Source organism: Micromesistius poutassou (genome assembly GCF_964030765.1).
Source record: "Micromesistius poutassou genome assembly, chromosome: 5".
NCBI classification, from domain to species: Eukaryota; Metazoa; Chordata; class Actinopteri; order Gadiformes; family Gadidae; genus Micromesistius; species Micromesistius poutassou.
Genome location: NC_140275.1, coordinates 1658900 through 1673510, shown reverse-complemented (window position 1 = coordinate 1673510; position 14611 = coordinate 1658900). Strand labels below are relative to the sequence as shown.

Genomic DNA, 14611 nt, shown 5'->3' with positions numbered 1-14611 from the left:
CATACAATATGAAACACAGGCAGTTTACCTTATCAATAGATTGTGATTCTTAATAATAGTATAATTTGTAGTGATTTTTTTTCAACGCACATTGTATGACCAGAGCCTAATAGGTTTGAAACAGGATATTTTTTCTGTATATACTGCCACACTTTGCACCAATCCGTTTCAAATTAGATGTGCACATTCACTGTCAAAGTTACTTCATAGATAAGTACAATGTTGTCTGTCCATCCTGCGGTGTCCACACAAGTGTGGACAGACAGCCACTAGGGGGGCACACCTTTATTGAAATATGGAATGGTTAATAACCGGTAAAACAATGATAATAACTGCAAGGTCTTTGTTATTCTGCAGAGTCAGGTCCCCAGCCTTCAATCAAATGCATTCTGCAGCACCAGAAGAATACACAAAAATAATGTCAAATCATGAAGAAAAATATCAAATATGTAGTCGTATTGTGACTTCCTGACTTATCCTCTTCACACCGAATTCATCTGCCAACTCCACAAAGCCTTAAACCACAGCGGTCGCATCATGATAACAACCCTCCCGAAGCTGTCTATACAACAGCGTGTTGTCCTCATTGACCCTGTCCATTGCAGTGCATTCTCCCCGCCTCCCTCCATGCTGAGACTGGCTGGTCGGTAACATCATTATCGATTCCCTCAGTCAGCATGCCTGCAGAAAAAAAGGAAAGATTCTCCTATGGGGTGGGGTTCTGGAGTCTGCGTCACAGTCATTACCGGCCCCTATAAAAGCTGCAGGGACGTCGCTTTCACGGTACACTCGTCCTGGCTACTGCCTTCCACTCAAAGCAGCCATGAGTTCCTTTGGCTATGACTCCTACATGCCTTCCTCCTACAAGAGGAAAACGGTGGTCCGCAGCAGCGGATACGGAGGCAGCGGCGGGGGGATCGGATCCAGGACCATGTACTCCAGCCACGCCGCAGCACCCACCTACGGCTCGTCCGCCCGCCGGGTGTACCCCTCTCACAGCCGGACCCAGTACTCCGCTCCCATGTACTCCTCCTCCTCGGCCGCCGAGCTGAGCATCAGCCAGGCGGCACAGGTCAGCACCGACTTCAAGACCCTGAGGACCGAGGAGAAAGCCCAGCTGCAGGACCTCAACGACCGCTTCGCCAGCTTCATCGAGCGGGTGCACGAGCTGGAGCAGCAGAAGAAGCTTCTGGAGACAGAGCTGCTGGTGCTGAGGCAGAGGCACGCGGAGCCCTCCAACCTGGCCGGTCTGTACGAGCAGGAGCTGCGGCAGCTCAGGGCCGCGGTGGAGGAGGCCAGCCAGGAGAAGCAGGCCGCGCAGAACCACCGGGACCAGATGGACGACGTGCTGGGCAACCTGCAGGGCCGCTACGAGCAGGAGGTGATCGCCAGGGAGGACGCCGAGGGCCGGCTCATGGATGCCAGGAAGGGCTCGGACGAGGCCGGCCTGGCCCAGGCGGAGCTGGAGAAGAGGGTCGGGACCCTGCTGGACGAGTTGGCCTTCCTGAAGCGCCTGCACGAGAGCGAGATCTCAGAGCTGCAGTCCCAGGTGCAGTACAGCGCCCAGGTGTCGGTGGAGATGGAGGTGATCAAACCCGACCTCTCCGCCTCCCTGCGGGACATCCGCGTCCAGTACGAGAAGCTGGCCCAGCGCAACCTCCAGTCGGCCGAGGAGTGGTTCTGCACCAAGATGAACGTGATGACGGTGGACTCAGCCCGCAACACGAACCACGCCCGCACCGCCAAGGACGAGGTCCAGCAGTACCGCCAACAGATCAAAGCCAGGGAGCTGGAGATTGACGCCTGCCGTGAGATGAACCAGGCTCTGGAGGGCCAGCTGCAGGAAGTACAGGACAACCAGAGCACCGAGATCACAGAACTGCAGGTTTGAGATTAATAGAAACACATTTGGCTTTGATTTGCACTTGAATAACTTAAAATAATAGCAGTGGATTTCCTCTTTTCAATAGTTTATTAGTAACTGTTTATTATTCTGCTGTATTGCTGCATTCTTCTTCTGCAGCTCTCAATTGTTCAACTGGAGGATGAGTTGAGGCAGAACAAGAATGACATGGCTCGTTACTTGAAAGAATACCAGGACCTCCTGAACGTTAAGATGGCTTTGGATATTGAGATTGCCGCATACAGGTCAGCTGTTTACCGGAAAGATAATTAAATTCACTGTTGAAGCAGTATATAGGCAATCCCATGAGGGAATTCAGTATTTATCACTCATACACATTTCTCTTGTTTTATCTTTCTAGGAAACTGCTTGAAGGGGAAGAAAACCGCCTGAGTGTTGGACCGTCCATGTCCCATTACTCCCAGAGCATGTACTCCTCCATGTCCTCTGGCTACCCCCAGTATCAGATGCAGAGCCAGCTGAGCTCCGCCACCCCCTACCTCCACAGCTATCGCCTGGGATCAGCACTCGTCAAGGAGGAGATCATCTCAGCCAGCCACGCCCAGCAGGCTGAAGCCACTCAAGAGGAGCATCAGGAAGAGGAGGAGGAAGAGGAGGAGCAGGCCGAGGTAGAAGAAGCAGAAGGAGACGCAGAAGAGGAAGTAGAAGAAGCTCAAGGTGAAGAGGAGGCAGAGTCAGAAAAGGATCAGGAAGAGAAAGAAGAAGACGCTGAGGAAGAGGAAGGAGAAGCGGCGGAAGAGGGTGAAGGAGACGCCGAGGCAGAAGGTGAAGAGGGTGAAGGAGACGCCGAGGCAGAAGGTGAAGAGGAAGGAGGAGAAGGGGAGGCAGAAGCTGAGGAAGAAGGAGAAGGTGAAGGAGAAGGCGACAAGGAAGGACCCGAAGAGGAAGGAGAAGGTGATGAGGAAGCTGGAGAGGGAGATGCCGAAGGAGAGGCAGCAGGTCAGTGCGTCGATGTTATACAATATAATGATGTTTCATGGTGTGCTGTTATCTCCCTTTTGCAGAGCTAATACACACACTCTTCTCTTAATCCATTCCAGAGGGTGCAGAAGAAGAGGAGGGAGCAGCAGAAAAGGAGGCAGAGGATGAGGGAGAGAAGAAACAACCCAAAGGAGAGGAGGCACCGGCCAAGACACAAGATGACACAAAGAAAGTTTAGATTGTTTAGATACATTGTTTCCGAATAATGCCTATAAGTCTTACATGAGTGGAGATGTCTTTTTCTGTGCTCAATACACAGAGATCTTTGATAAAGTCAATTCAAATGATAGACTCTTACAAACGAGAAGACCATAACTTGGTGAACAGAGCCTAAAACAAAGTATGAGTAAAGTCAGAGCATGGACGCATGCAAGCATACTCTACGAGCAAAGACATCACGCAATTAATGTTTATCAACGGAAACATACGAAGGACAGGATGTGTTACATGTTCGGAAGCATTGTAGAATTTTGTTTGCCAATACCTGTGTGCTTTACTGACACCACAATATGCCTATTTATTGATTACAATGTTTAAAGCGCCTTATCTCAAATCCTCATCCATGGGGGTTGTCAATTCAATGCTGCGATTTAACTGCAATAAAGCCATAAATACATTAACTCAATATTGGTTGGAGTGTGATTGCATCTAGTTCACAATGAACAATAGCATACAAACTATAAAGGCATCATAACATTTTTATGAACAGTCTCTGTATCTCTGTATCTCTGTATCTGTGCTTTGAAAAGCAAGGTTGCATCAAATCAATCAAAGATACAGCAAAACACTGAGCAGTGACTAGACACTTTTCCTTTCAGTTTAAGTGAATCATTTGTACTGTTGTTGGCAGACAAAAAGTTGTTGGCTGGTGTTTTACCCACCCAGAATACACCACCCTGTGCTACACTTAAAAATGAGGCCAAGGATAAGTAATTCTTGACTTGTACAATTTCCAACCACTAAACTGAAAGAAAATCCCAACAGTTTAGTACTTTTCCATCCAGAGACACAACACTCTCCTCGAACACATTATCCATTATGAACATTATTTCATTCAGCCTATACATCACGTAGTAGTACAGCACGAACAATGCTCATGGTGGTGTCTTTCTCCCATAAGTCAGAGGGTTCTGCTCCCGTTTTGTTCGCAGTCACTGTGTGATCGGGGGGGGGGGGGGGGGGGGGGTGGGGGGCTGACACGAGGGCTTTGCCTGCATCTTCAGCCCTCTTCACATCCCGGCTCATAAATCAGAGGTCCGCCTGAGCCCAGTGTGACTCAGCGAAACTGGTGCAGTGAGCAGCAACTGGCCCGTTGTCAATTGACTGAGGACAGAAAGGGAGAGCAATTCCATTAGAGCAAGGAAGACAAGGAAGAAAGGGAGGGGAGAGAGAGAGAGAGAGCGTAAGGGAGAGGGAGAGAGGGAGAAAGAGTAAGAGACAGGGAGTGTGTGTGTGTGTAAGGGGGGTGTTCAGGGTGAAAACGAGAAGGGGAGAGATGAGGAAGAAAAGGTGGAGAGAGAGAGAGAGAGAGAGCGAGGGAAAGAGAGAGAGAGACAGACAGAGTGAGGAGGTGAGTGTGTGTGTGTGTGTGTGTGTGTGTGTGTGTGTGTGTGTGTGTGTGTGTGTGTGTGTGTGTGTGTGTGTGTGTGCGAGTGCATGCGTGCTTGTGTGTGTGTGTGTGTGTGTGTGTGTGTGTGTGTGTGTGTGTGTGTGTATGTGTGCATGTGTGTGCGAGGGGGGGGATTCAGGGTGAAAACAAGAAGGGAGAGAGATGAAGAAGAAAAAAAACATAAAGAGAGTAACAGCACAGAGAGAATGAGACAGGGGGGAGACACTGAGAATATCTCTGTAATAAACCTTCGCTGAGGACAGACAGCTTTTATCCACTAAGTAGATAAAAATATGTGTGGGGGGGTGCCTGCAGACAACCGCAGAGATACTGTCCCTGTTGGTCCCTATAGCTTGCATATGAAAATGAATGCCGCCACCCCCCCCCCCCCGACACAAATAATCTCTCAGACACAAACACTTGCCAAAGGTACACTTTCGAATTTCCATTGTGCATCTGTTGTGATGCTAATGTCTGCCCATATGTGTTCAGGATATTTATTCGTAGTAGAGCTGCGTCTAGAGCTGAACTGCTGGAAGAATCTAAATAAAAAATGTATGCAACGCTGCTCCCTGCCAACTTTATCATCCGTCCTGTCCTCGATTGACCTCTTCCTGAGGCAGACTGTCTCCTCCACCTCCCTCTCTCTCTCTCTCTCTCTCTCTCTCTCTCACACACACACACACACACACACACACACTTTCTCTCTCTCTCTCTGTCTCACTTTCTCTCACTTTCTTTATCTTTCTCTTACTCTCTCTCTCACTCTTTCTCTTACTCTCTCTCTCTCTCTCTCTCTCTCTCTCTCTCTCTCTCTCTCTCTCTCTCTATCTCTCTCTCTCACTCTTCTTGCTGGAAATGATAAAGGCATTGCCAACCCAAAGGCACACCCAGTATAATTTTTAAAGAGTTTCTTTTTTAATTTGAAACACCAAACTGCCCCTGAATGGACCATTACATCCAGGATACAGTGTCACTTTATGGGGGACGGTGTGATAAAGCAGGGATCTGTCTTAGACACTAAAGCATTGCTGATATCCTTGACAGGGGGAAAGCTGACTCAGCCAGCCTCTACAGGCTGAAGGTGGATTCAACAGAGTCCATAAAGCATCCAGAATCCTAAAGAACGTTCCAGTCCAGTCCCCTTGGCTGTCCTCCATAGTGGCCAGTACTGTTGCATTTTTAACAATGGGGTGTTGTAGGGTAGTGACGGCGGAGGTGCCTTAGGAGCGTTACAGAGCCACTGTAATGCTGTGTGGCGTGCTTACCATGGGGTCGTCTTGGTCTGTCATGTTTTATACGAGTTACATAAGGTGAGGGACGCAGCCACGGGCAGAGCAGGAGGGGACGGCGGCCGGAAGTGGTCGGTCTCTGTGTCCTCGGGAGCAGTAGAGCAGAGCAGTACCCCCTAAACACGATTCAATCTGACAACAGGCAAAGCAGGCAGCGCAGCTCCTTCATAAAACAGCAGTCGCTCACAACAAACAAATGGGAACGTCAGCGGCAGCCCGTGTCTTCTCATGTTAGGACATCCAGACTTTTGCTTCGTTGTCCTCTAGAACAAGAATGTTTTAGGGGAGCCCTGTTTCTTTGTTGTAGTTCTAGTCTAGTTCAACATCTGGTTTTGAAGAAGTTCAGAGTATAAACTGGTGTCAGGCGAAGCGACTGTGCTCCTGGGTATCACAACACAAGCATGTACGGCAGATATAATGCATTTCTTGGTCAACATGATCCTATTCTGATGAGATAATCAAGTTGGTGGAAGTTGCTGAGTTAAGGGGGTTGAGTCGATATCTGTACAAATGCATTGATTTTCTGTCTGGTAAAAAACTGATTGCGAGAGCAGCGCCGTACGTTGTAAGCCCACAAGTGCAGGGTAAACAGGCAGAGGACAAGTGCATAGAAATAAGGAGAGCTGGCTCAAAATGTGATGATCTGAACGTTGATTCCTGCAGTAAGGAGGTGCCTCCCTGTTAAGGGAGCGTTGCCATGGCTCTTCCTGCTGCATCTGCGGCTGTTGCATAGCAAGTCATTGAGTTGAGCGCAGTTTAGCAGAGAGAGTTACAGCGCCCTCTGCTGTCTGTACGGAATGGTGTTTGAGACCTGATGGCATTGTTCATTTAATGCCAGCGTTTTGTATTCCAGACAAATCGCCTTTCTTGTATAGAGATCTAAACCACATATATTGTCGAGTATTAGTCTTAACTCTTAGATTAACCTGTGTGTGTGTGTGTGTGTGTGTGTGTGTGTGTGTGTATGCGTGTGTGTGTGTGTGTGTGTGTGTGTGTGTGTGTGTGTGTGTGTGTGTGTGTGTGTGTGTGTGTGTGTGTGTGTGTGGGGAGGGTACAAAAGTTCATGTACACGTAATGGATCACACTATAAACCCTGTCAGTGAGAATGGTGGACAGTTAACATCAGACTCAAATGACTGTGAAATGAATGTATGTGTGTGTGTGTGTGTGTGTGTGTGTGTGTGTGAGAGTGTGTATATATGGATGCATGTCTGTGTTTGAGTGTGTGTGTGTGTGTGTGTGTGTGTGTGTGTGTGTGTGTGTGTGTGTGTGTGTGTGTGTGTATATGAGTGCATGTGAAAGTCTACGACCAGAATAAAGCAAACAATGTATTTTATTTCCGTCAAGGGATCGTTTCATTTTGATGAACAGCTCGTTCTCCAAGGCCATGGAGCAACGGTCAGCCGTCATTAAGTGGCAAAAGCAAAACCGAGACACCAAGGCATCAGTTCAAAGTAGCTAGCTATTATTAATCTGTATCCCTCTCTCTCTCTCTCTCTCTCTCTCTCTCTCTCTTGCTCTCTCTCTGTCGCTCTGTCGCTCTCTCGCTTTCCCTCTCTCTCGCTCTCTGTCTGTCTCTCTCTCTGACTGTCTATCTCTTTAAAGAGAGACATTTTATTGAGCACTTTAAAAGTAGGCTTATGGGACTTTGCCCTGGAGTTGTCTAGTCAAACTTTGCGGAAACTGCTACAATTATCATACCTTATTGTGTGTTTGTATGTATGTGTGTGTGTATGTGTGTGTGTGTGCGTGTGTGTGTGTGTGTGTGTGTGTGTGTGTGTGTGTGTGTGTGTGTGTGTGTGTGTATGTGTGTCTGTATGTGTGTGTGTGTGTGTGTGTGTGTGTGTGTGGGGGGGGGGGGGGGTGGGTGTGTCACTGCTGCTGAATATACAATGGGTGCCGAGGGCGATCATTTGAAAAGTACCAGCTAAACCCCCGATTAATTTAACACACCAAAAATAATTTACAGCTTGTCTGCCTTCTCAACTGGTAAATTACCGAAATTACCACAGTTATTATTTAAAGTTATTTTCATGATCACCTTATGAACAGCTGTTGAACAACGAGCATTCACACACTTCTCCTCTGACCCGTGCTGAATCCAAAGTGGCTATTGTTGCTTTCAAAAATGATTCAGCCATTGTTTTAGTTTTGGACATTCGTTTTTTTCCCTGTAATGCTGAAATGTAATGTACTGTTGAAGGGCAGTATTTAAATGGAACATAGTTGAGTTTAAGAGGCGATTTTTCAAAATGATGCATCATATTTCATATTGTTTTAAGTATTTTAGGAAGTGGACATGGGTGTCCTGCTTGAGCAGAATGGCCTTCCTCTCTGCATGTCAAAACGCAGACATTAGAGCATCCATAACCAACTCGTATGGACAACTGATACTTTTACTGTTCCTTTTTCCACTCAACGATGGATCAAACTTCTCTTTTAGAACAATGTGAGAGGAATGTGCACTAGGAAGTGGAACGGGGAGCTCTTACCGAGAGCCCAATGAAAATACGAGTAGGCCTATGTCGTCATGCATAGGCCTCATACATCATCGATCACACGCACGCACCGTGAGTGCACCGTGCACCTCGTTGATTCCAACACAACCGCGGTAATGACATGTCACGTTCCTCCAACGAAGAGCAATGACGTTCATTGCATAATCCAATCAGGGGGTGGCAGTATAGCATTCCTTTTTACAGTGTTCATAATTTATTGTTTTTTGCGTTTCGGTAATCGAACTAATTATTTATATTATCCCACATGAAATAAACGAGATATTGATGATCGAAGAATAATTGATGATTGATTTGTAATTGATCACACGCGCAAACACGCACACGCACGAAGGCAAACAGCACACACACACACACACACACACACACACACACACACACACACACACACACACATACACACACACACACGAATGTAGGCTACTGCTTGTAGGACCTATACTTACCACGGAGGTATTTAAGAACGACATATTTACCAATATTATTTACTCCAATGGCCCTCATTGGAGACCCAGCTTTGTTGCACGCAACTGACAGCTGAACGATATTGACAGGGCCATTTGGCTGAGCAGTGTAGCCAAACAGATGATGGGGCCCCGGCGGAGACATAAGGTTAGAGATAACAAGACCATCAGAAGGATCCACACTTTATGCAGATGCACGGAGCCTTTCTCTGGCGTTACATTAGCAGGCGAGACGGCCTTGGGGCATCCGTTCAGAGCAGAAATACACAAAAAGTTAATCACAACCCTGAACAACTAAACCCCCAGTGGAACGAACACCAAACCCCCAGCAGTTATGTTTAAACCAAAAACTGCATTGAATTTATTTTAAACAAACAGTCCCAGTAAAACTACTATCGAATCAGCAGATTGAAAAGTTCAACATTGTTTTTACAGTTGCCTAAATAACTAGCCAACAATCTGTGCGTCCTCTTAACATTACGCACGGTCCTCGCGTTATCTTCTCATGGTACACTCCCTCAGAATAAACCCACATGGATCACATTGAGGTGTGCTGTACTCGATGGGAGATCCCTGCCCCACACTGTCTCTAGACCAATCCCAGTCCGAGGCTGGGAGCCTGGCCTGCCCTCACACACCCCTCCCCCTGCGCCAGGCTGCATGATGGCGGAACTGTAGAATCCGGGACGAGAAAAGTGGACCCACCCGTCCAGCTGAGGAATCCTATTTATTTATTTATTTATTGGGTTTGCCCGTATTCACACGCCATGACCCGTTGGATACCAACGAAAAAAGAGAAATATGGTGTCGGTGAGTCCCTCTGAACGCTTCGCTTTACCAGAGTGTGTCAACTTTGTGCGCTACAACTTGAAAGGGAATCCTGGTAACGTAGGGGATACTTTGTGCCACTTTGTTTTCAAACACAGCTAAAGACAGGAATGACAAACACAACGGTGTGTTGCTGTAATGTTGCTGTAACGCTTTACCCGTACAAACAAAGCGTTGAAGAATGGAGAGCTTTATTTTCGTGCAACTTCACTGAAAATGAAGTTTCTCCAAACTCATTTGATCTGTGTGCACGCGCGCGCGCGCACACACACACACACACACACACACACACACACACACACACACACACACACACACACACACACACACACACACACACACACACACACACACACACACACACACACACACACACACACACACACACACACACACACACACACACACACACACACAGGTAGACACCCACGCCCTCAAAGTAAATCAGTTATTGCAAATAACCCGGTCGCGGGCAGACACGACTCAACCTCAGATAATGCTGTCATTACGCAAACATAACACCGACTCCAACAGCATGGACACATTGCTGTCGTTTTAACCTGCCGGTAAAACAACAGGCGATGCATTTGGACTTGATCCACCCCCCCCCCCCCCCTCCCACCTAGTGGAATTTGTCTAGAACCGGGCACCAGGCTTCGAAACAGCAACTCTGTCTTGTTCAATACCAGAAGCAGCGCAGCTTTATTATTTTGTTTTGATCAAACTTTTTTTTGTTCCTGCTGAAATTCCCCATGACTGTGGAGGCTGAGAGTGGAGCCTCCCTCGCCTGGTGGGGCATCAGCTCGCTGCTGATCATGAAGTCTCTCTCTCTTAATCCCATTCATCCTGCAGCTCGTTATTTATTTGTGAAATGTGGTTTGTTTGTCACTAATTTGCTTTAATCCCTCAAACTCAACTTAATAGGACTACAGTAGTGACAACAGTTTTAATACGATTATAGTAGTGGTGCACGTAGCGGTAGCCTACACGTTTGATTGAAAATGGAAATGTTAAGATTCTGGGAATGTTATCTTGACTACGAGACTATGCAGGCAATTCAGAAATGCGCATGCCACTACTCAAAAAGAATACCCCCCCCCTTGAAAAGTTGCAGTAGTTTGCCCTGGTTTAAACTAGGACGCCGAGAGACCGTGTGTTTCAGGTGAACCTCCATTAACAGAATGATTCATATCTCCACTAAAGGCCATTGTCCGCTTTTTGGTCCTTATTAACTGATCCCACTGAGGACATACCAAAATCCCAGTTGGCCCCAATGGTTACGGGTTGAAACAGAGTGGCAAATGTGTAGCAAATACTTGAGTACAGCGGAAGAAAAATCCTTCTGTGTTGTCTTTGGACACATTGCCTGTCACAATTGTGTCATTGTGATTCCTCTCATGAAGTTGTATCCATGTGTTTAACCCCGGTAGGCCTGGGAGATACGGCTGAAAGACATATCACGATATAACTCATATCATACTCATATGAACTCAGGTCATATTGATCGATATTATTTGATCATTTTAATGACCTAAAAAGACTAGGAATTACCATGCTGGATTTAAACACTTCTGTTTAACACTTAATATGACCTTCCACTGTTCTTCATTGATAAATACTCCAATGTCGACACAACAATGAAAAACACTCAATATTGTAAATATGTATGGAACCGTGTTTGTATAACAAACCCAGCTGCTAGATTCGGTGGTCCAGTCTCTTATCGATATATATTTAACATGTTTTCTATTGATATTGATCAAAAGTCTATCACGATCATTTATTGTTTTATTGCCCAGGCCTAGGCTATATAGAGTGTTATGAATCACATGTGAGTCGTCTCGGTGACTGTAAAGAGTGAGATGCATTGCTATTCCTCATGAACAGCAGGAGGAACGCTGCCTGCTATGTTAGCCCAGTAGTTTACCTGAAACTCTGTGTGAAAGGGGCTTCCGTCAGTGTGGTATTTCTACAGGCTAAGTGGCTCTCTGGTGTATCGTACTTAATGAAAATGAATATAAAGTTTAGCAGTCCCAGCTCCCTCCCTGGCAATATAATCTGTGAAATTTAATTTGAAAGTTGCAAATTCCATGTCATATCTTTTCAGTGTAAGCAGTGTTTTGACCTTGATCCATCCCTTTATCCATTAGTTTGAGGATAAATCTATTGCACATCTTTTTGAACTTGATCATCTCTCTCTCTTTTTCTCCCTCTGTGTCTCTCTATGTCTATCTGTCTCTTTGTGTTTCTATCTCTATCTATCTGCCACAAAGAGTAGAAGACATTCTAATTATGTTTTCTTCTACAAACGCTAAAGTTAAAAGATGTCCCTTGGTGATACATTGATATCTTGGGGCTTGTGATCTGAACCAGTTTTAAGATATCTGCATTGATCCCATTCGTTTGTCTGGTCCTCAGATTAAAAAAGAAAGGCTTTTCCTGGATATATGCTTAATGATTTGAAACAACCTGCCTGAGGAGATTTGGATCAAAAACCAACCTTTATACACTTGAATGTACCCAATGATTTTCACGCTGCTTCACATTTAATTCCACGCATACATTTTTTTAAGTGAATTACAACCGGAACTTCAAATGTCCACCACACACTGACCAAATGTATTTTCATGAACCTGTCAAAAAGTATATTAATATACTCAAAGTCAGCTCATAAAGTCAATCTGGGGAAGACTCATAGTTTGTACTTCCTCAAAGTCTGACACAGCTTCCTTCGGGTTCAGCGTGACTGAAATGTGAGTTGATGGTAATTGGTCACTGCCTTGGACCTGTAGCTCGGAGGGTCAATGGCCCCCACCCATTAAATCAGATTGCAGGCCTAGAAGGAAATGTCATGCTTTTTATCTCTTTTTTTTTCCATGCTAAAAGCAGACCTTGATAACCCTTGATGACAGCATATGAAGCAAATGACGGGTTTCTGTTGTCCAATTCAGAAATTCAGAAATTGGGATTTTGGAATAATTGAGATTGATGTCTGTTGTTGCTGCTTTTATAACGGAGATGATAAAGTGCCCAAACAGGCCGGATGGCAGACATATCGCCCTTTGTTCTGATTCGGCACAATTTATGTTCAAGCTTTGTCAATGTCTTTATAGATTTTTTTTTTAAAACAATCCCAGATGGTAGGCTATATACCATCCTTTTGATTCATGCTCTGGATGGTACAGAGCAGCCGCCAAAAAAGCTTACCTTTGATTGTCTTTAGTCTTTAACAAGTTTTTGTAAATAGCAGGATTGTCTCACAGCCAGATGCCTAACCATGACCCAAGCACTACTGATGTGTAATAAACATTTAGTGTCCCTTTGGATCATTTGTCTTTTTAAATGACTACAAAGGAAATCCAAAGTGTGTGTGTGTGTGTGTGTGTGTGTGTGTGTGTGTGTGTGTGTGTGTGTGTGTGTGTGTGTGTGTGTGTGTGTGTGTGTGTGTGTGTGTGTGTGTGTGTGTGTGTGTGTGTGTGTCTTGTATGCGTGCATGACTTGTATGTGTTCACATAGCACCACTCAAACCATAATGCCAGGATTAATTCCCTCCCTCTCAGTTAATTATATCAAAATAATGTTTCAATTCATTAAGTGGGTTTCTTTGTTTAACCACAGCCACATCAACCACAACAACAACATCCTCCCACACAAACACACAAACACGCTGCCCCGCTCCCAGCCTCACTGCCGGCTGAAGCCTGCCAATACCTCCTGGATGTTTCCGGACTCCGCTCTGGTAAATCACCCGCCCTGCGGCTCCACCGCCAGGCCCGACGGCCACGGCGCCGGGGCCTGTGATCTACCAGAGCGGGGCCATTCCTCTCTCCTCTCCGTGGTGACGGAGTGTCATCGCCGCACGCTCGGGCAAATGACACCCACGGGCGCCCTGCCCCTCCGCCTAACCCTCACCCTAACCCTGAATGGGCCATTGTCCCGGACCCCCTTTGGCCCCCAACCAGGGGCCGATGTCATCGCTCCGGCGATGGTTTTAGGGTGGCATTGTTTCTTCTGGCGGCACAACGGGCGTGGATGGATTCTGTACCCGTTAGGGTTTCTTCCCTTGTGTCAATAGTGGAAATGTGTGAGAGGGAGCGAGAAGAAGAAAGCCCCCATGCTGCTGCTTTGATTTGTGTGTGAGTGTGTGAAGTGGGTTCCATATGTCAGAGCTTCCGGAGCACCAGAGAGACCGTTTTTAAAAGGGTCTCAAGAGTTGTTGTATAGGGTACTGACATTACATTCGACAATACTTATCTTTTCATGTTTGCTGGTCATTTGATTCTTCATGTCTTATGTAGGAGCACTCAGTGCTGTTGGATTCATCCACCCATACGTGCAGGGTAGTAGAGAGGGATTCGGCAGGTAGTTGTCCGTGAGATCGATCTCCACCGAGGATATTCCACACAGCGCTGCGGGCTACGAGGACCATACGTTAATATTTAAAGAGCCAAGAGCTTGTTAGTCGAAAAGACGGAGCAAGCTTGGCAATAGACTTCAAATGGTACTCGCTCCAAACTGCATTTACCGAGGAAGGCACAGAGAGGCAGCCACTGGGGGGGGGGGGGGGGGGGGGGGGTGGGGGGGGGGAGGAGAGAGAGGGAGAGGGAGGGAGAGGGAGAGGGAGAGGGAGAATTCGCTCCGCAATCTTTTCTGTGCATATTTTGCTATTCAGACTTGAGGTGCGATAAGCTGAACCAGTTTGAGCGTGCCGTGGAAGCTAGCCTCTGGCAGCCAGCGCCGTGCATGTTGGGGCAGGGCTGCTCGCGCAGGTTTGCACTGTACTGCACACACTGCAATTTCTTCCCCCCGGTGCTGTGCTGCAACGCACTCAAGTCAGAACACACACCTCGGGTAACGTGCGGTCGGGGGGGGGGGGGGGGGGGGGGGGGTGTGGAAGCCGCTGCCTGTGCTCTGTGTGCGTTGCATCATGACAGTGTGTCTGTCAGACGGTGTGTGTCTGTCTGACGGTGTGTGTGTCTGTCTGACGGTGTGTGTGT

At 46.8% G+C, this 14611-nt stretch overlaps 2 protein-coding genes across 2 annotated transcripts in view; both read left to right on the top strand.

Annotated features, from left to right (window-relative positions):
* Nucleotides 1–823: 823 nt before the first annotated feature.
* Nucleotides 824–1891, top strand: LOC311343933 (neurofilament light polypeptide-like; the record flags this gene model as incomplete). The annotated part of the gene is made up of 1 exon (XM_084468893.1): nucleotides 824–1891. The coding sequence occupies one exon, from the start codon at nucleotides 824–826 to the stop codon at nucleotides 1889–1891; it is 1068 nt and encodes a 355-aa protein (XP_084325019.1).
* Nucleotides 1892–9459: 7568 nt separating this feature from the next.
* dock5 (dedicator of cytokinesis 5) overlaps nucleotides 9460–14611 on the top strand; it is a gene marked incomplete at its 3' end in the record, with an annotated part of 27060 nt that continues 21908 nt past the window's right edge. The window contains exon 1 of the mRNA XM_084468892.1: nucleotides 9460–9596. Within this exon, the coding sequence (XP_084325018.1) occupies nucleotides 9554–9596 (43 nt within the window). The 5' untranslated portion in view covers nucleotides 9460–9553. The remainder of the gene's footprint in view (nucleotides 9597–14611) is intronic.